At 39.9% G+C, this 20,828-nt stretch overlaps 3 protein-coding genes across 4 annotated transcripts; 2 read left to right on the top strand and 1 right to left on the bottom strand.

Annotated features, from left to right (window-relative positions):
• The first annotated feature begins 96 nt into the window (after window positions 1-96).
• On the top strand, window positions 97-1,176 carry LOC148171074 (uncharacterized). The gene is made up of 3 exons (XM_088041231.1): window positions 97-268; window positions 317-869; window positions 917-1,176. Exons 1-3 carry the CDS (start codon window positions 192-194, stop codon window positions 1,091-1,093), a joined length of 807 nt encoding a protein of 268 aa, XP_087897357.1. The 5' UTR covers window positions 97-191; the 3' UTR covers window positions 1,094-1,176.
• On the bottom strand, window positions 1,093-2,684 carry LOC148171073 (innexin inx2-like). Its single transcript, XM_088041230.1, has 3 exons — window positions 2,242-2,684; window positions 1,848-2,191; window positions 1,093-1,790 (listed from the first exon to the last, which is right to left on the bottom strand). The coding sequence occupies exons 1-3, from the start codon at window positions 2,480-2,482 to the stop codon at window positions 1,272-1,274; spliced, it is 1,104 nt and encodes a 367-aa protein (XP_087897356.1). The 5' UTR covers window positions 2,483-2,684; the 3' UTR covers window positions 1,093-1,271.
• Window positions 2,685-5,683: 2,999 nt separating this feature from the next.
• On the top strand, window positions 5,684-20,476 carry gw (trinucleotide repeat containing adaptor protein gawky). Of its 2 annotated transcripts, none has more exons than XM_088041229.1 (14): window positions 5,684-5,829; window positions 14,627-15,305; window positions 15,695-15,814; window positions 15,866-16,122; window positions 16,177-16,915; window positions 17,191-17,477; window positions 17,534-17,710; window positions 17,761-18,366; window positions 18,418-18,560; window positions 18,786-18,939; window positions 18,994-19,211; window positions 19,261-19,507; window positions 19,561-19,680; window positions 19,753-20,476. In XM_088041229.1, the coding sequence occupies exons 2-14, from the start codon at window positions 14,666-14,668 to the stop codon at window positions 20,059-20,061; spliced, it is 4,017 nt and encodes a 1,338-aa protein (XP_087897355.1). In that variant the 5' UTR covers window positions 5,684-5,829; window positions 14,627-14,665; the 3' UTR covers window positions 20,062-20,476. The 2 variants fall into 2 exon arrangements, with proteins under 2 accessions (XP_087897355.1, XP_087897354.1); XM_088041228.1 differs by having other exon boundaries at window positions 17,164-17,477.
• Window positions 20,477-20,828: the final 352 nt, after the last annotated feature.

The raw sequence follows: 20,828 nt of genomic DNA, 5'->3' as shown, positions 1-20,828 counted from the left end.
CTAAATTTATTGGACAAAATAAATAATAAACCCTTAAAATAGACAACCCTTATTACCACCAATAGTGGGCTAGTCACATGACTCAAATATCCCACCTCATTGGTTACTCGTTCAATCCATACGTCATCGTCCTTAACCTCTCATCAACATAACCTCAAAATAAACCACACATTTTTTTGTTTATTTTTGCAATGGGGCGCAAAATTCCCGGAAGAAAGCACCGCGGAGTTCGAGATCCGGAAAAACAACGCCACGAGCGCTTCCAAAAGTAAGTCCCTGCTTTTCTTTAACCTAACCTCAAACTCTTGGTTTTTAGGATAAAAGACAAGATAAACACTCCTCCGACAAATCCTGACGAGCAACACGTCCCGAAGAGTCTTCAGCGTCTTGCTGAGCTCACTAGCAGGATAAAATCAGGGGAATTCAAGCGCAAGAAGTCGAGGCCCCGACCAAAGGAGATGTTTGAGCAAGGATCTAATGAAACAGAGCGACAGTTTTTGTACCGCGTGAATCGTGAAGTTGCGATGATAAAACACGAGGCTGCTTTTGAGCAGAAGTTCGGTGTGGAAGTCAGGAGGAATGAAGAGGGTGAAGTTGAGGAGGTGAGGAAGTGTCCTCAGGATCCTATTAAAGCTATGATGAAAGAGGCACGAAAAGAGAAAAAGAAGAAGAAGAAGGGGGGTGACGAGGAGGTGTTGACAAAATCCCAGAAAAGACGACGGAAATTGTTGGAGAAGAAGAAGAATAAAGGAGGGGAAGTGGATGAATTCAAGCAGTTTCAAGATAAAGTGAAGTTTGGGGAACAAGCGCATGAGCCCCCAACTCTCACGGCTCCTAGGAGGGTGAAAATTGGGGGTGAAGCTCCAAGGGTAAGGAGAATATTACAAAATATGATAAACTAAAGTTAGTTTTACAGCCTGGGAAGAAAGATTTGTTGCTGAAGTCAATGTTGGATCAAAGTAAAGTTATTGATAGGACTGGAAAAAGGAAAAATTTGCCCAACGCGCTGAGGAGGCAACTAGACAAACAACAGAAGGAGATAATTGACGCGTATCGACAAATTAAAGAACAAAAACGTGAAGTATTGCAATAAACAAGTTTATTAACAAACTCGAAATTCTTTATATCAAAACTATTAAACTTTCATATAACATATAAATATTTTACGTATAAATCTGTGGCGACCTTTGAATTTGAATCCCAAATCCAAAAATCACAAAACATCTTAAATAACTTAACAGATAAGTTTGGAACGTTTCACAATAGACTAGTTAAATTGTATTCATATCCAAAGGGTAGGCACAATAGGGATTTTTTGTTCTCAATGTTTCATAAATGCCTAATACCAACTCTCTAAAAATAATTGGATTTACATTCTTGCCAATATGATACAACACAAAGAAATCTCCATAGCTAAACTTATCAATGATGGAAGTTGCTTGTTTATTCGCGATGAACCTCGCTTGAGCCATGAGCAAATAAATCCGCAATTTTGGCACCAAAATAACAAACATACGATAAATTAGCGATAGAACTGTAACAACAGCCAGAAAGACCAACCAAAACCACAAGACAATAAACAATTTTTCATTTAACACGTTAAGTGGAAGCACACATAAAGTGTCCCGATTCTGGGGGGTTCCAGAGGGACCATAGTGATAATACTGACACTTTGTAACCTTTGGGAAAACTTGATTCATGGGGTTGACGTCGGTGGAAGTTAGAAGATTGATCCCATAAAAAGAGAACTGTCCTCCCAGAAACCAGTCCATGAGGAAAATTTGCGAAATCTGTGGTAACATTGTATCAATAGAATTTCAGGGCTTTGTTTAAGGGGGCGCACTCACCACGTTGATTAAGTTGAGGATCTCGCAGACAATGTAACGAATTGCGTACAGCTTGTGGAAGTATTTCCCGTTTAGTAGGTAGTGGACCATCTGTGACTTTGTTGTGGGGTTCCAAGCTGCTGTTACCAGCGGTGAATTCAAGTCACTTACTAAGAGACGGAGTCGCCCCCCTTCCCAGGTCTTCCATAAGTAGCGAGGAAGGTAAAACAGGAGCGCTTGGAAACAGAAGACTATGCAGACCCACTGGTAGTACTTCTGCCAGATTATACGATCGTCCTTTTCTCTAGCTAGTTGATTCGCCCCGTTGTAGTCGTTCCCTAAGCCCCGAAGGTCGCCCCCTTTCCCTGGAAAAAAAAACTGTCTTTGATGTCTTATAACCCAAAGGCGTTATTACCTGCTAGAGTCTTTTCAATGATGTAAGTCCCGGAAATCCAACAGTACGTCTCCACGACTTCCTTGAAGTCTTTAACTTGGCAGTCGATGGGGTCCCCGAAGTACTGCTTACTGGTCAAAAGAATTGAAAAAACAATTAACATTATCACAGTCAGTTTATAGTGGAGCCGGAACACATTATTGTCGGTACGGATCTGCTCCACTTTTACCAAAGACTTGAAAGAGTTCAAAAAGTCCATCATTGTACAATTATTTCCACTATCTTCATCAGTCAGAACAAAGCCACACTATTCAGATTCAGATGGTACTAAAATGGCGCCAACTTCACTGTCTTACGAACGCCGGCATAAGGTTGAATTCGTCAGAAAACGCACTGAGCAAAAAAGGAAGGTTTTTTTGTTTGTAATAAAGCTTTTTATGGGTTTTTTCCGCAGTTTGGGTTCGTTTTATTATTAATTACAAGGATTCGGGAAAACGTAATTGTGTCAAAAATTGTTTTTGTTTGCAGGGGTGCCACCCTATATGGGGTACAATATTCAAAAATTCCAAAAAAGAAATAAAAATACGTCTTTAACGGCACATTCTTTAACGATTGTAGTTTTTCCTTGCTAATTACTGAAAAAGAAAATTAATTTTGTTAATTTCCGGTCTCATTGAACAGGGCCGGCCTCAGCGGCGAGCGCAAAAAAACAGATGCTGACTTCACATTGTTGGGACACAGTCGCGAGCAAAAATACGCGTTTGACAGAACTTAAATCGTATTGTGACGGTCAAAAACAACAAGGATAGAATTTTAAACAGAATTTTTACGTTCTGTTAGGAAAAAATAGTGAAAACCATACTTTAATGTCTTTATTATTGATGTTTCAAATCTTCAAAGTTGACTGTTCATGGAGAACATAAAGGTCGTTTTACATTTGACGGTTTTCCACAATTCTATGGCGAGTCTCTATTTTTTCCAAAATTTAGTTGTGTAAATCAAGACTTCAATTATTAACAAAGTAGGCATAATGATTATTAAGGTAGGCATAACAACGATATTCTTAAAACAAATGAAAAAAATGACAATGCGTTCTTTTGGAAGCTAAAATTAGGTGTCTTTTCTTAAAATTAGGAGTCCTAAATGTGACGCTAACATACCTAGTTTGGCTACTTATTTTCTTTTATAGGTACTTTTAAATCCATAATTAATTAATTACCTAATTGGCTACTTAAGTAGTTCTGATAACGTGTTACTGGTAGTTCAAAAAAATTAGTTTTCAACCCGTTCTATTAGTCACGCCCTGACAATTTTGGACATCAATAGGGGCTATTCTGTATCGGGTCTGTTAAATTTAAAGGGTAGGTTAAAATAGTCCGATTTAACGGTGCGGGGTTTAAATAGCTATTCTGTATCATGAAATAAACGTAGTACGTTAAAATGGAGAATTTTAACGTACGTCTGTTAATTCGATTGTGAACCAGCCATGGTGGTAGGTTTTCGGACCCGAAAGTAGGCTGTTGTGATCGTGCGCGTGCGCTTTATGTGACATCGACTTAAATTCAAACGAAGCAAATAAAAAAATAAATATATTTGTTTCGTTGTTACAAACGTATAAACGCTACAAAAAATGAAAATTTCTTGTTTCTGGTTTGATAGCACCTTTAGATGCAACATCTGGCTTCAAGATGTACTTCGAAAAACCCATGAGCAGGCAAAGTTTGGGTCAAAGATAATAATATGCAAAATATTTATAATCGAAACGTGCTGATTTTCTTTCCATCTTATTTTATTACAAGAAGGTAAGTTATTTTGATCTAGAATTTGTGTTCATTATTGTGGTTGTGTTTGGTGCGTCTAGTTGATCCTCTACCTTACTTTGTTTAAAAGTTTAAATAAATATGTCGAGAGCTCCAAGAATTACCAAAAAACAAAAAGAAGGTTTAATTGCATATTTGGAGGAACATCCTTTCTTAATTGAGGGCAGAGCCAGAAATGCTGTTAAATTGAAGAGATTTGAAAACAAATGGGAAGAGTTGGTCCAACAATTAAACAATTTTATAAATAATTTATCCGGCAATGTAAATGGATCGCTTGAATCTCTCAAGTGTCAGTGTTTTATACGAACTTCATTTCTGCAAATAATTTAAGCTTTAGGTAAACATTTATAATCTAACCTCTAATTTTACCTTCGTATTCGATCTTCTTCATCATGCATAATTATCAAATGTATTAAACCATCCAATGCCATTTTTGAGTTGCAACTTTGTGGAAGAATTATGTTATAATTGCAATATTTATAAAAATATCAAGCATCGAACTGTCAAACAGAAACCCTGTTAAATTTAAGGGATGGCTTCGACTAGCCCTTAAAATAAGCAGTTTTTTAACGTACCTAGGTTAAAATTTTAACGGACTTGGCTGATACAGAATAGGAATTTCATTTTAAAGGACCTTTAAAATTTAACCACCCTTTAAATTTAACCGACTCGATACAGAATAGCCCCTAATGTCATTTAATTCTCATAAAGTGTATCCTTTATGTATTTTATTGTTACTGTTACTTTTGACTAAACTAATTAAAATTAGCACGTCAAATTGACAGTAATGCGTAGATTACACTCGAAATGTCAATAAAATGATGTCTAAAAAGATTTCATCACGACTGTACGACGACAAGAAGTTCCCAAATAAATAATTCGAGCGCTATTTTAATGTCACATTGAAATTACACATTTGGTCATAGAATAAATGATTCTAAAAATGAGATTATTAATAACTAATGACTGCTTTAGAACTGTAATGACAGTGAAATGATACTAGTGTCCAAATTTTTTTATCCGCATAGTACTAACCAATCACAGGCCTTTTATTTAAATTTGACGTCTTGAGTTTGAATGAAATCAAGACACCTGTAAACAGAGTTGCCAACACATTTTAAATTCTAAAGCCTGTTCCAGCACAAGGGCTTGAAAAAGTCTGAAGTCATCTCTGGACTAAAGTTTCTGTTACAGAAGATGCCGACCAAGGTTCATATTCGCAATAAAATAAACAAAGAACTGTATAGAATTACAATGCGCAATTAACAGACTATTAATTTAGTAAACTAAAATGATTAAAAATTAACAAGGAGAAGGACTACTTAAGTTGTTAAAGTTGGACCAATAAACCAATAAATGTACAAAAAATGCTTTAGAAAATGCTTAAATAAGTGTGTATTGTTTAAAGAGGTTATCGAACAAGGAACAAAAACTTATTAATACTCGATAAAACGTGACAAGTTCGCTCATTCGTCGCATTTATTGGAGTCGATAATCGTAATGGTCCTTTCATTTCGCGTCATTAGCTCGAAATCTCCACATTTCCGGTTGTAAAGTTTCCCCCGTTTGAAACGAAGATTTTTTGCGCGAATTTCAAACCGCGCTGACGGAAGTGGCATCCGGGACGCATGCGTGCCAACCTCTCGCGAACTACCAACTAGAAATAGACTTAAAAATGGCGTCATGCTTCGACGGTCATTTATATGTTTGACGAGAATTTCAAGCTGAATCTTTGTGATTTCGAGTGATATTTGTGCGAATTTTTTAATTAAAAGACTTTTACGGATAGGTAAGTCATTTTTGCTCAATTTCGCTTGTTTATTACTGTAGTTTTAACGATGGGGGTTCTGAACGAATGGCGTCGTAAAAACTGTTTTAAACCACGAAATTATGGCTGCAGAAATAAAAGAAATGGTTGAAAATTGCGGGGTTATAAGGGGGCTACTGGGTTTGGTGCGCATTGTGAAGAGCGGTGGTGAGAGTTGCCATCTTGTTGACAAGGGGGCTTCGGTCGGAAAAGTTCATTACGTTATCACAATGTAAACACGGGTTGTGAAACTCGCCTTAATTATAACCACCTAGCGATGTTATCAGTTGATAATCCCGATAATGATTGAGATTACGTTGTTTTTTTCTCTTTCGCGGAATCGGGGGTACAGAGCGTGCGGCGTGAAATCGACACCGCGATCCAAAATAAACATTGTTGTTTTGATGATCGGTGTCTTGCGCAGTATTTTTCTAATGCAACACCAATTAGTATTTATGCAATGAGAACGAGTGAATGTATCTTTGAGCAGCTTCCAGATTAGTGTCTAGTTGGACTTGCTCGAGGGCAAGTGGCGGAGCGCCGTTCTTCGCAAATATGCGACCTTGATTAAGTGTATGCTCCTAACTTACCTACCAACTTGACAAAGCTGTACTGTTGCCAGGCTCGGGGAAAACACTTTTGATTGTGTCGTCGGTGGCGTCGGAACGCTTACACTGTGACGAAAGCTTCGGCTTGGCCAGCGTCCAAGTGCCAACTGGAGCTTTCCGAGCGCCAAAGGGGAAATGCGGAAAAACAGCCTCGAGGGCCCTTGGGAAGCCCACAAGTGGCGCATTCATCAAGTTTCCACCAAACGCGGCCTTTGGGGGGCTTCGGCATGCAATATTTAGCAAGTTTTTGGGGCATTTAGACTGATAGATACAAGTTTCGGGGCCATTAAACTGTGTAGAACTTTCATGTGGGTAGTGGGAAAACGACAGTCAGAATAAGTAAGAAATTGACTCGTTTGATTGGATGAGGGGTCGTAGGAAAAATGGTGTACATAACTTGTGTCTTCCTCGTGCATCTGCATTCCCACTCGTGCGAGATTTGGCACTTTCCGCACTTGTTATATAAAGACGAGGGGTTAATATGCCTCAAAAATGGCATATGGCTGATTTCCCAGTCATTTCCTTGTGATTTCTCTTGATTGACCTTATTTAAAAAATATATATACAGTGTGTCCCAGAACTCTTGACCTAGAGAACAAAGGCTTATGGAAGCAACAATTCTGAACCAAAATTTTGAAGCTAAAGCAGTATTTAAATCGCTAACTATACCATTCATTGGTCAGATTAACATGACACTCTCGATGCCTAGGATATTTTACTTCATCTCGAAAATAAGCTCTCTGGATTGCTCGTTAAATTTTTATCCTTTTTCGAATACTATGTATTAAACTTGATCAATTTTTGTTTTAAAATTTACCATCTGTATTGCTGTCGCCAACTTAACGCCTATATAGTCTTGATAACTTAAAAACTTACAACTGACAGATACCAACTTTCGGGGCCATTAAACTGTGTGGAACTTTCATGTGGGTAGTAGGAAAACGACGTTCAGAATAAGTAAGAAATGGACTCGTTTGTTTGAATGAGGGGTCGTAGGAAAAATGGTGTACACAACTCGTGTCGTCCTCGTGCATCTGCATTCCACTCGTGCCAAATTTGGCACTCTCCGCACTTGTTATGTAAATATCTATATTTGGCTCCATTTTAGGTCGAACAAGACCACTGAGAAGTCGAAGCCAAAACACTAAAGTTGGAGTCCAGTCTAGAAACCGAAGAACTGGTGTCTTAAATTCCAACATAAATCTCATTAACCTTTCACGGAATTGTTGATATCAGAAAATACATTCTTGAGTGGGTGTAACTCCTGCAAGTTGTGTTCAACCGTTTAAAGCGCTTTTCTTCGGGCGCTCTCACAAATCTGCACAATAACGGAAGCAAAACTGCTACTGTGCGTGTAACATCAGCATTAAAAAACAGTAACTGTCCGTTAATGAGTGTTAATAACAACTTGCAAACACCACAATCGGGCTTTACCACTTTACATCCTGTTTTCTTTCACTTTCGTTTTATCGTACTCTTTTTGATAACAAGAATCTTGAACGTAATTACGTCATAGGAAGAATTCAAGTTGTTTTATTTTACACAAACCTGCCATCAGTTAATTATATCGTAGATGTTGAAACCACGAATTTCGTCGTGTTGTGGTATCCTGTGATCAACCACAAGCAATTTGAGGGAATGCGCCATATAATTGCAGGTCTGTAATAGTTGGCATGGTGCCACAGCCGGTGTGAGGTACCGCAATCTGATTTTAGTTATGAACTTTACATTTTGGATGGTATTTCAGACGTCAGGTATTAAAATAGAAGAGAAGAGAGATGTGGGTATGTGGATGCAATTCAATGGCACAAAGAGTGAGGGAAAAAAGAATAGTATATAAAGCGAGCTACTGCTCAAAAGGTGTACCTACCTGTAGTTTATTTCAAAGGAAAACCGGTCGTAGCTTGGTTCAATTACGAAATGTGTGCATATTAAGCAGCGCTTTCCTGCTACATTAAAGAATTATTTTGGTTGAGTACGTTATATTGGCTATGGTGTGTCAACATTTACTGCACGAATTAGAGTAGGTGGGTCGTAAAAAATTTCATCGATATTTACACGGTAATGATTCAATATTCAAATAAACATTAGTCAATATTGATTTCCATTTAAATAACAAATTATATAATTATATTTTTGTTACACCGATGACATCAATAATAACGAGATTATTTTAAACTATGATTTTTATCGGTACCGTTGTACCATATCGTTCAATTCACCAACAAGATATCGAAAGTGTTGCAATCAACTTGATAAATGGAAATTTCGTTGATTAAATTGAAATTGAGAACACAAGTGGGAGAAAATAGCGCACTGTTGTTTTCGATAAATGATTTATTGGACAAATATGTGCTGATATAAGTAGTCCATCGCTGATGGATTATGGCTGCACAACACTACTTCTCCCATCTGCATAATTTAAACGAAATATATTGTTTTTTTGTGGACTAAAAACATATTATTATGTGACATCATTCCCCATTTGACAAAAAAAAACAAACAAAAAGAAATTTGTTTTTTTTTAAATGAGGCTTCAATTCAAAAATAATTAAATCATGCTCCCCTGGCGCCGGTTTATTCTACGCCCATGTGTCAACCCCTTCAGTCAGTGTACCTACTTGCTAAAATGCAAAGCAATCTTTGACCGATATTATAAAGAATCACTCTGTTTTATAAATTATTACGAATTTTATAAATTACATAAGTAAGAGATCTAAATAGACGCAAAACATCCATTATGTCACATGTATCAAAATAAAAAATTTCAATAATATTGCAGTACCGTAATAGTTATTTGGATCACAAGGCCGGAAAATGCTATTTTGGAAGTCTGAGTGAAATTGCCAAATTGCGGAGCTTCGTCTTCGCAATTTCACTCAGACTTCCAAAAGTGTAGTTGGACGTGTGATCCACACTATTTTTTAGGCCAACCAAATTTAAAAAATCAAAAAAAAATCTGATATACCTAGTGACTTTTACTCTACCAAGTTGCTGCTCGTCTAGCGACGACTATATTGGAAATAAAACAATTTATTTCTCTTCAACAGACTTCTGTCCATTGTGCACAGTGCAATGCCAACCGTTAAACAATAAAACTAACTAGTTTCGATTTTAGAGGCATAGGCCGCCAAACGCCGTATTCCGGCCATTTACATGTATCTAAAAATGTTAAAAAGCGCTATTTTGGTATTTTTTTTTTTGTTTTTGTAGTGGGGAAAATAATGACAAAAAGGATCAGAATTAAATATTGAATAAAAAATAAATTTGTATTACATAAAATGCACAAAAAAAATGGAGGATGATGGAGCGAAATACCAATAATAGTAGATTTTATTACATGGCAGAAAAGTGGTACTTTTTGTCAAGCAAAAGCGTAGCTTATGCAAAATTGCGAGACAGCAAAAGCCACTTTTCGACCAAATTACAAATACTAGTTTTTCTACAAACGAAATATTCAGTTCCACGACAGACAATGAGGAAACGCAAATTGAACTATAAATATGGATGGCTATGCATGTAGTTGTCATTGATAACATTTAATATATTAGTTTCAAAAAGTTTCAAAGTTAAAATTGTGTAAGTGCCATACAAATGAAAGTCTCTAATAGTAGCAGTCACAAAAAGTACTTTTTCTGCCTAGGCAAAAAAAGTGTTTCTTTGACAATGGGCGCTTTTCATTATTTATAACAGAATTGTCTACTTTACTGTTTAAAAACGACTAAAATAGTGACTTTTTGTGACATTGGAGAAAAAACACAATTTTACTAAAATAGCAGAAAAAAGTTTAATTTTGTTGTGCGGTGTTATTGAAAGGTGGAGATCGAAGAAGCGATAAGAAACTTTTACGAAAGTTTCTACTAAAATTTTATACCATTCTATAAAAGGATAATAGTCCCTTAGAAGTCACAAGTTTTCGATATCTTACAGACTCTTTCTACCTTATCGATTTTATCTAAAAATGCACCACTTTATAACGCCGTGTAATAAAAGTGCCACATATTTTCAATTTACTGATTAAACTTTATTGTTTATCTACAAGCGAATCCTTTGATAAAATTCACTTATTCATCGAACAAATTACTTAGCGAGAGGCTTCTTTTTCATTAAGTTACCAATGTCACAATAATCGATTCTTCTACTACACTGAGGACAATTTAAGACTTGGATCAAATCCAGTCGTTTTCTGATTGATGCCATCCTTCCACATTGCGACAACAAAGCTAACAGGCAAACAATGAAAGTCCGCGATAACTTGTTGCAAAGCCTGGCGTCTACCAGAACTGAAGAGCTTACCTTATTATTATTAGGAACAAGTGCATCGTCTTGAAACAGATAACGTGTAAAGGTTGCGATTGGAAACCGCAAAATTTGCGATGACGTAACACCGGTAGTGTATTACAGAATTTTATTTTTAGATGATAAAGCTTACCTAATCTTGAACAAATAACTTTGGCAAATATGTTTTGTTATCGGAGATATCGAATTTTGGGAGAGAAAGGTTAGGCTTTGGGGTTTTAAATGAGTTGCACAGTTCGCCACAATCTATTGTCCAATTATGGTTTTGTCTTTATTACCAATACTTAAGCACCCAACTATTTCAGGTTTGTCAGGGTTTGAGGTAAGATTGCTGTTTAAACAACTTAAAAGTCAAAGTTATAAACGCACAAAAGTGATTGCTAAACTATAGTCCTGTTGTCTGGTAGAACTACCAACAGCTTATTTGAAGGCGGAAAGGTAATGTTGATATTTAAGTTTGATGGATTGGGAGCTGAAGGGTAAATCGTCGTGTCTGAATTAGTGAAATTGTTGTTGTTTCACTTAGAAAGCGAATTCCATGATTGGACGTCTTATTGGCTTGCATCATGTTCTGGACGGTTCAGTTGTTCGTAAACAAACCTGAAGTATGTTCTGTCGACCTTTAGAAACATGCAACTGTCTTGACCTGCTAATAAAAGCAAGTCGCAATTGTTTAGAGCGAATCGGTGGCGAAACGAATGTAAGGTTAATCACCTTGACAGAAAAATAGCATCAATTGCAAAGAAAAAAGCGGCATCATCCACCCGCAAAGAGTGGCTAGAAGCATCGAGCGGAAAAAAACTGTCAGTTTATTAACCTCGCAATTAGCACATCCAGGACAGTTATAGAAGAGCACGTCTATCGTGTTCTTCTTCCGCAGCTACGGAACGAGGAAATACGTGATGATCGCTTCCTCTGTGACCCATTTAATTTCGGCCAAGTTAAGGTCACAACAGCGTCGGCCTTGCGTACCCTTCGATCATCCCGGTCGACCTGACCTTATCCCTTTTCCCCAGTTGTGAGGGAAATTGGGTCAGGGCGCGCGGCGGCGGCGACGCCGCCGTCGTCGATTATTCAGGAGAGCGAAGCACAACAGTTACCTCGGACGCCGTCTCCGATGCCGGTTGTCCACCACCCCCTTAATCGCGGCGCTGAAACCGACGTTGAATAAGTGACCAGTTTGTTTTTATTTACGTTGCATTCCAGTATTTGTCTTGTTGTGATCGCGCTGGAGCCCCTTGGCGTGCCCCCCGCACCCCCGACCGATCCTGTTGTTTATCGAAATCACTTTCCGGACTGCACGCTTTCCAAAACCGAATGCGAGCGGAGTCAGCCGACGCGCGACGAGCGAAGGCAGCCCTGCCACGTAATTGCGGATCAATAAACAAATCTGTGGTGCCCGTATAATACAAGTATTTAACGCCAAATTATTGAAATAATTGTGATATTTAGTATTCTCATTTGTTCGTGTGATAATTCACTGACTTTCTGACTGTGAACGCGAATCGGTTTTAGTGTATTGGATGATGATAATAATAATGACTTGTGTGAAGTTTCTCAAGCGTTCTGATGCTCCCCTCTACCAACTTGGCTAGTTCCACGGGCGTCCATATTTGTGTGTAAGTTCGACATTTATTGGCGTTTTTTATTATTGTTGTTGGTATGTATCGCCGGCGGTATGGTCCATCGACGAATTAGGGATAAACACGCCCATTTTCATCCAGACTGGAACATTCGGGACCTCCGAACCATTCCAGACTTCCCGTTTCTTTTATCGATTGCATGCTAAGCTCCACCGGAACAAAAATAAAATCGTCAGAATGACAATGATTGACGCGATGCTTCCTACGATTAATTACCCCACGTCCCAAGTTATCAATTTTCACAGTTGGCAATACGAATTTCCAACGCCTACACAGCCAGTTTCGTTTGCACAATGCTTGAAAATAATCTCTACAGGGTGAGTCAAGCTTGCGTGCTCCTCCTGTGATGCTTTTATAAATATTTTATATTTTTAAAAAGTTGAATGTACAGGGTGATTCTTATGGTCGTATGCTCGAGACAAACTGAGCTGAAGTTTGTTGCGGATACTTTTTGAATGTTGCTAACTTCACTGTCATGATAGTTGTAGTATTGACAACCAGCGAGCTGACAACATAACCTACAAATTACATTTCTGTTTGTTAATTGCTAGGATGTCTGATATAGCTACGTTTAAAGGCAGGTGGCAGACGATTGTGAAAATTCGCCGGAAAATGCGATAGAGACGTTTGTTGGAGGGCAACTATAGTCGGAATTTTATAACTTTGGTTTAACCCCGCCCACATGAACAAATGACGATTTGAATTTGTCGAATCAAGAAATGGCTAGCCTCCTTTACTCAACATAACCAAAATTTGACAACTCAAGTGTCACACATGTCAAGAAGATCTGCGGTTTTGCGAGAATTCAATTAATCGTGAAAGTTTCGTCGATTTTGATGATGTTTCATCTTCTAATGTGTGGGCATTTCTACCTCGACTTTTAGCAACTATCGACGAACTATCAAAATTTTGCTGAGTGAATCAGACTTCCAGCTGAAATTCAATTGGCCCAAAAGGTAGGCGGAGTTAAACCAAAGTTACCAAATTCTGACTATAGTGCAGATTACGAAGTTGAGAAAAAAACTTGCAAAGTACGTTTGCGACAACCAGCCATCGTTGCCACATTGACCTATGTAGGCAAAAAACTATAGGGTAAAGATCTATTTTCCAAATGCTGAGTGTCTTCTTAACATCTAGACAATATTATGGGAGATTTTTATGGAAATCCTAGGAAACATTAAAATTTTAACGGCAAACACATTTACATGTGTTGTCTTGACACTTTGACTTCGATTTTTTTGAAAACTGTACGGTAGTCGATTTATAATTTTGGGAAGTTGCTAGTGTACCTCTATTCTAAACTTTTGCAAAGTTTTATCAAAATCTTAGTAAAACGGTTAACGTCTACTATTCTACTTTAATATTAATAAGAATCACTTTGTATATGTCTGTATGAAATGCGTATCTTAAAATTAATTTCAGATGGCATAAGTGCACCATTTTTGCAGGGCCGCATTCAACTTTTTTTCTTTATTCTCTCAGCTAGCTCAACTGGACGATATTAGTCTGGTGGGGTCCGTCAGACTCTAGTCAATTTTTGGGCCTAAAATAAAATTCAATACTGCAATTTGCTTGAAAATGATGATTTTGAAAATCATTGTAAATTAGAAGATTGTACTCAGTAGCTGACTTAAAAATCATTATTTTTTGAGATATGAAAACAAAATTTGACACGTTTGACTACACTCTTTCCCATGATTTCACCAGAAATAAATTTTGTACATAAATGTAAAAAATAGACGACTTTAATTTTCAGGATATACAAATGGCCAGAACTTTTTTTTTAATGAAACACCAGGTATTATTTTTATTTCCTTTTTTTATTCTCTTCATTTTTTGTCTTAACCTCTACATCGGTAAAATACGCAATTTTTGAAATATTTATAACTTGACAACGGCGCCTCCAAAAATTTAAAACTTGATAGTTTTGAATAGCTTACTAATAAACTCATCAATATCCTAAAGTAAAAGTAGTAAGTTGCATTTAAAGAAAAAAAGTTGAATGCGGTTCTTCTGACAACTGAAATTAATTTATAGAAATGCATTTTATTCAGACATACATTCACTTTTTCAAAAATATAAAATATGTATTTATAGAAGCGTCACTGAAGGACTACGCAAGCTTGACTCACCCTGTATAAGTAACAGCGCGCTCGAAAAAGAAAACTGTAAAGTTTTATCGATAAGATAAGCCGAACTGGGGACTGTATCATATTTGTTTTGTTTCAGATCTCTGGCTGGCCAGACTGATATGGAGCACTAGTGACGATGCGCGCCCCCACCCCCTCCGAGCCGAACTCTACATTTCCTACCTACCAAGTGCCTCAAGTGTCAGCCATGAGGGGCAGCGCACCCCCAGTACAAGTCGCTCGGGCAGCTTGGGGGGGTCGAGCCGATCCCCCGAGCCAACCCTGCGTCTCATCAGTAGACGCCCCATCTGTGATAAACGGCTCAAGTTGCCGTTCGTACGGCAACTCTAATATTAGAATGCAATCTGTGACCGAAAACTGTCTTCTGAACTCTGTTACCGTACCAAAAATACAACGTAAAGACCACTGCAAGGTCGCCCACAATAATAGCGATAAGTTAGATAGTAAGTTTGGTGCTTTACCCCTCGGACGAGACATTCCCAACCAAAAGTCTGATGACCTCGAAGTACTCGACCTCAATGCACTGAAGAACCTCACCGATAGTACTGCTACTAGCTGCGATAACAACGACTATCATTACGATGATGACATTACGTGCCGCAATGGCGGCGGTGGCGGCGGCTTGCCCCCCTTTGTTCAGCGCACAAGCGACAACTATGCGCCACCTTTGAGATTGAGAGGAGGCGGCGAGAGTTCGCTAAGCACAGGCACCTCTGGCTGGGGCACCCCGCCTTCTCAACAGGCCAGTAACAATAACGGTAAGTTTTTACTCCAACACTGTTTTTGTCCCTTTTATCGCGGGCAGAAACACCTGTAAAGCAAAAAACTGACTTTCTGCTACTTTTTATCATCACCATCGTAACATTTCTAATATTGACACTACTGCCAACATCACAGAAAAAAGCGGCGTTTCGTTTAACTTACAAGAACTTTTTGCCCTACAAATTACGAATATGCAAAAGTTGCTTTAAACAAACTGGGTCAAAGTCTCCACAGTTTACTCGTATAACTTTCAGCTTCAAACATTTGCCAAGAATTTTTACAACGATTACAAAATCGGTTTGAATTAATTGTCTGTTTAATACCCGAAAAAGTTGAAAAAGTCCGACAAAAACTATCGTTTTGTGACACTTTTGTTTGATCGCAGCTAACTCTTCGAGTGGCTGGGGGACAGCCAATCCTGCAAATCAAAATAATACAGGCACTCAGCAATGGAACAATAACGCTACTCGACCACCAACCTCAAACCAGGGACCCACGCAAGAAGGTAAATTGGCGTTTGTTGGTTTTTATCTATTTAACTGTTTTTTTCTTACAGCCAACAAGGCTAATTCAAATCTCAATTCGAATGGACAACAGCAGACACCGTCCTCTCAACCAAACAATTCCAGTTGGGGCCCAGGTGCGAAGCCAGCCGCTGCTACTAACAGTGGTCCCCAACCCACAACTTCGACTTCTACTGTTAAACCACCAATTCCCGTCACCCAGCCAAACCCGAGCCCTTCAACCAAACAACAACTTGAGCAATTGAACACTATGAGGGAAGCCATTTTTAGTCAAGACGGTTGGGGAGGCGTAAGTCTTAGTCTTTGAGAAAATTGTATGGAAATCACGTTTTTATTAATGTAGCAACACGTCAATCAAGACACGAACTGGGATATACCAGGCAGTCCGGAGCCCCCATTGAAAATGGACGGATCAGGTCCGCCTCCATGGAAGCCCGCAGTCAATAATGGTACTGAGTTGTGGGAAGCCAATTTACGCAACGGTGGACAGCCGCCCCCACAGCCCCAACAGAAAACCCCATGGGGACACACCCCATCTACCAACATTGGTGGTACCTGGGGAGAAGATGATGATGCCGACAGTTCAAACGTTTGGACTGGTGTACCGTCAGGACAACAACAATGGGGTAACACTGCTAACAGTGGCGCAATGTGGGGAGGCCCTAAGAAAGACGCGGAATGGGGCGGAGCCGCTGGAAATCCCGGTTGGGGTGATCCTAGGACAGCTGATCCTAGAGCTGCAGCCATGGATCCTAGAGAAATGCGTCCGGATATAAGAGACATGAGAGCTGGAAGCTCTGATCCTATGAGACTTCTGGATCCTAGAGAACAGATGAGACTGCCTGGAAGCGACATGAGAGGAGATCCGAGAGGAATTACAGGAAGACTGAATGGAGCTGGAGCTGATGCTTTCTGGGGACAAGCCGGACCGCACACCGGCGCTCAGCATATACATCATCCGAACAAGATGCCAGTTGGTCCTGGAAACACCGCTGGATGGGAGGAACCATCACCACCCACTCAAAGACGCAACATGCCTAATTACGACGATGGGACTTCGCTATGGGGCACACCCCAGCAAGGTAACAGATTTTTTTATTTTTAATCAAGGCAAGCGATGCATGGGTAAGTAACAAGTTCGCATCAGTGAAACTGGTACGGACTTGACAGTATGTAGGATTTGTGGGCTTATGGATGCTATTTCTGTTTTTTGACCACGAGACGAACTTCAGGAATATCTATAGCGACACACAACACTTCTTACACAGTAGCACTTACACGTGTACACCTCATTTTCACGAGCACTCATCATGCTTTTCACGTACAATAGGCTCTCACTGGAAAGATCTGCCCACAGGGGCAAGTATGGGACGTGGCAGCAGTGCCGGTCCTCCTGGAATGGCCCAGTCTCGTCTCAAACCCGATGGTTCCGTATGGTGTCACGGCCGTAACGGTTCCTGGGATGAGGGCGGTCCAGGATGGGAAGAATCAGGTGCATGGAACAAACAAAAGATGGGTGGCACTCACCTCTGGGGAGACAACGAAATCGACTGGGGTCACAAACAAGGTCCCAAACAAAATCTCACTAAAGAAATGATCTGGAATTCGAAGTGTTTCCGCATGCTGATGGACATGGGCTACAAGGTAAACTTTCACTGAAACGCAATCATATCTTGTGTTGACACCATCCCAACCTGCAGAAAGAAGAAGTGGAAACCGCTCTAAGACGAGGTGACATGAATTACGAAGATGCTCTCGAAATCTTGTCGCGGAATCCCGACGGATGGAGAAACCGCCACGACGATCACTATGACCATCAGCAATTCCCAGGACAAAGGTTCCCGTCTGGACCCCCTGGACAGATGTCTTTCCCACAGGTAAGACCACAAACTCCAGTTAAGAGCTCTGATAAAATGACTGTTATTAGGGTAACAACGCTCCTAACCTGCTGAACAACATGAACAGCACCGGCGGCCCAAGCAATTCTCTCATCAACAACATTTCGCCCGCTGGCGTTCAGAAGATGTTGACTCAAGGCGGTGGCGGATCTCAAGGCTTCGGCGTTGCTTCCGCCGCAGGTCGCAACTTGCAGCCACAGTCTCAACCATCAACTCAACAACTACGAATGCTCGTTCAACAAATTCAAATGGCCGTCCAAGCGGGTTATTTGAATCATCAGATTCTCAATCAGCCGCTTGCTCCTCAAACATTGATCCTATTGAATCAACTGTTGCAACAAATCAAGACATTGCAACAATTGATGACTCAACAGTCGGTCGCCCAATCGCAATGTATTAACGGGAAACCGAACAGCGCTCTGCTGCAATGTTCAGTCCTGATCACAAAAACTAAACAGCAGATTAGTAATCTGCAAAATCAGATTGCTGCACAACAGGCGATTTACGTGAAACAACAGAATCACGGCAGCATAGGCGGAGGGCAATCCGATCTGTTCAAAGCGACCACACCGATGCATGATTCTATAAATGCGTTGCAGAGCAACTTTGCTGATTTGGGCATCAAAGAACAAGTGGTAAGTTGCACAAAGGGTTGACACGGCTCGGCTGATTTGCAAATGTTTCAGAATCAAAGCCAATCGAGGCTTAATCAATGGATAAACAAAGACAAAGAAGACGGAGGTGAATTTAGTCGTGCTCCTGGTTCATCCTCAAAACCTTTGGCTACCTCACCCAACATGAATCCATTAGGACTGACTCAACCAGATGGGTAAGATGCGGCCTATTTGATTTGATACAGTGGCGGCCTAAAGTAACTGGGTTTTCAGCCCGTTTTACAATGACAAGTTACTTTTGGCTGTGTAACTAATTCAATGATTAAAATTAACGGATCCAATTAATGAGAGGCTTTGATTATCACACACGTGTATGAGATCTTTTGAGCTCATTATCGCGTTCTTGTAAATGAAGAGGTGATTGATGACTTTATTTGCAGCCCGTGGTCCAGTGGCCGCACCGGCGACGGAGGCTGGCCAGAATCCGGAGGTGGCGACTCCGCAAATGATGGCAAAGACGCACAGTGGCCAACGCCTGCTCAACCTTCCCTGTCTGATTTAGTACCTGAATTTGAACCTGGAAAACCCTGGAAGGTAAGGAGGCTCGTTGGCATAACTTGACCGAAAATTAATTCGAAAATTCCACAGGGTAATCAAATAAAGTCAATCGAAGATGATCCCAGTATTACGCCCGGTTCAGTAGTGCGTTCGTCACTTTCCATCGCCACAATCAAAGATAACGAAATCTTCACCATGAATCCGAACAACAAAAGTCCTCCAGCTGGCGACTCCATTCAGCCTTTAAGCCTCAGTTCTTCGACTTGGAGCTTCAACCCGCCGTCTTCGACGTCCAGCGCTTTTACAAGGTTCGTCGTGTCGTTTCGGTGTTATCATTTACTAACTGGTGTGGTGCAGTCCGCAGAGCAAACTGCCTTCCTCCAAAGGTGGTCTGGGCGATCTCAACCCCACAACAACCGTGACTTCGGAACTGTGGGGTGCTCCGAAGGCCCGTGGCCCACCACCAGGTCTCTCCGCCAAAGGTGGCGCCTTGGTCAACGGTTGGTCGAGCAATCTGACGTCTGGTTCGTGGAGCGGTGGTCAACGCGGCTCCGGTAATTGGGGCGGATCTCCATGGTTGCTTCTCCGCAATTTGACTGCACAGGTATGCTAAATTAGAGCGGCGGTACAGACCGAAGTTAACGCACGGGATTGCAGATTGACGGGTCGACTTTACGCACACTCTGCATGCAGCACGGTCCCTTGCAGAGTTTCCACCTTTACTTGCACCAAGGTTTCGCTCTTGCCAAGTATTCGACGCGTGAGGAGGCTACCAAAGTAAGTCGTCGAAAACAACCAAAAAAATCTCGTGTTGACTTCGGTTGTTTTACTCCACGTTCTGTTGTTTAGGCTCAAACTACTTTGAATAACTGCGTTCTCGGCAACACGACAATTTTGGCGGAGAATCCGTCAGAATGGGACGCCAGCGCTCTGTTGCAACAGGTTGCAAACCAACAGAGTTCGTCCGGTGGATGGAGAGGTTCCACCAAACAACCCAGCACAGGGGGCGACACCTGGAGCACGGGTTGGACAAACAGTCAATCGTCTGCTAGTCTGTGGGGTAGTTCCACTTTGGATACGACGGATCCGGCAAGAGCTACCCCTTCGAGCTTGAACTCGTTTCTTCCCGGTGACCTGCTCGGCGGTGAGTCAATGTAATTAAAACGAAACACACAAATCGATTCTGACTAATTATTATATTGGGTGTTGATTATTTCTACAAATCTGATGTAAGTTTTTATTATACGTTTTTAAAACAAAGAGTGACATGTAAGAAGATATTGAAAATTTGTATTATTCCAAACTTTTATTGTTATCTGTAAATTGTATTTTAATTTTTACGACGGTTGTTGTTTTAGGATTACGGAATTACTTTATATTTTTTTTTTCTGTCATCTAAAGTTCACAGATGTACACAATCCAGTCGTAACGTGAATGCCGTTTTTGTTTTTATTTAGAAATTCTAAGAGTTGCCATTTTTATTATTTATTTATTTAATCATTTTGTGTATATTTGTGACGCAAATTTGTCTGTAAAGATGTCAAATAAAGTATTAAATTGAAAACAAGACGAATCCGAATCAGAAACGATTATCAACACTTGTTACTTAATCGAAAAAAAAAAGCAAAAAAAATTCAAAATGATTCCAATTGAAACGACTGTGAGGCGGCGTTTTTCTTGTTGTTTTCCACTGAAGGCGCTCAAGTTTCTAAACGCACTTAATGTGACATTCATTGTAGACGTAACCCGAACTAGTCCCGAGCAAGGTTAATTATATATTAAAAAACATAATATATATATGTACGCGACCAAACTCATTCGTGTATTTAAACATAAAAAGAAAATTATTTAAGGTGTACTGTATGTATTGATTTGTTCTCTCACATCAAGATATTTTTTTTCCTATTATTAACTATTGTATATTA

This window comes from Gnatocerus cornutus, chromosome 7 (genome assembly GCF_029298725.1).
Source record: "Gnatocerus cornutus isolate USDA-ARS CGAHR chromosome 7, icGnaCorn1.1, whole genome shotgun sequence".
Classification (NCBI taxonomy): Eukaryota; Metazoa; Arthropoda; class Insecta; order Coleoptera; family Tenebrionidae; genus Gnatocerus; species Gnatocerus cornutus.
This window is presented reverse-complemented; position numbering and strand designations above follow the sequence as displayed.

Excerpts from the sequence above, each read along its gene's own strand:
- gw (XM_088041228.1), top strand. The coding sequence starts at position 14,666 with ATGCGCGCCCCCACCCCCTCCGAGCCGAACTCTACATTTCCTACCTAC. Across the intron at positions 18,561-18,785 it reads GGACTGACTCAACCAGATGG|CCCGTGGTCCAGTGGCCGCA; the intron begins GTAAGATGCGGC and ends CTTTATTTGCAG. Across the intron at positions 19,212-19,260 it reads ACGTCCAGCGCTTTTACAAG|TCCGCAGAGCAAACTGCCTT; the intron begins GTTCGTCGTGTC and ends GGTGTGGTGCAG.
- LOC148171074 (XM_088041231.1), top strand. The coding sequence starts at position 192 with ATGGGGCGCAAAATTCCCGGAAGAAAGCACCGCGGAGTTCGAGATCCG. Across the intron at positions 269-316 it reads CGCCACGAGCGCTTCCAAAA|GATAAAAGACAAGATAAACA; the intron begins GTAAGTCCCTGC and ends CTTGGTTTTTAG. Across the intron at positions 870-916 it reads TTGGGGGTGAAGCTCCAAGG|CCTGGGAAGAAAGATTTGTT; the intron begins GTAAGGAGAATA and ends TTAGTTTTACAG.
- LOC148171073 (XM_088041230.1), bottom strand. The coding sequence starts at position 2,482 with ATGATGGACTTTTTGAACTCTTTCAAGTCTTTGGTAAAAGTGGAGCAG. Across the intron at positions 2,192-2,241 it reads CATTGAAAAGACTCTAGCAG|GGAAAGGGGGCGACCTTCGG; the intron begins GTAATAACGCCT and ends TTTTTTTTCCAG. Across the intron at positions 1,791-1,847 it reads TCCTCAACTTAATCAACGTG|ATTTCGCAAATTTTCCTCAT; the intron begins GTGAGTGCGCCC and ends ATGTTACCACAG.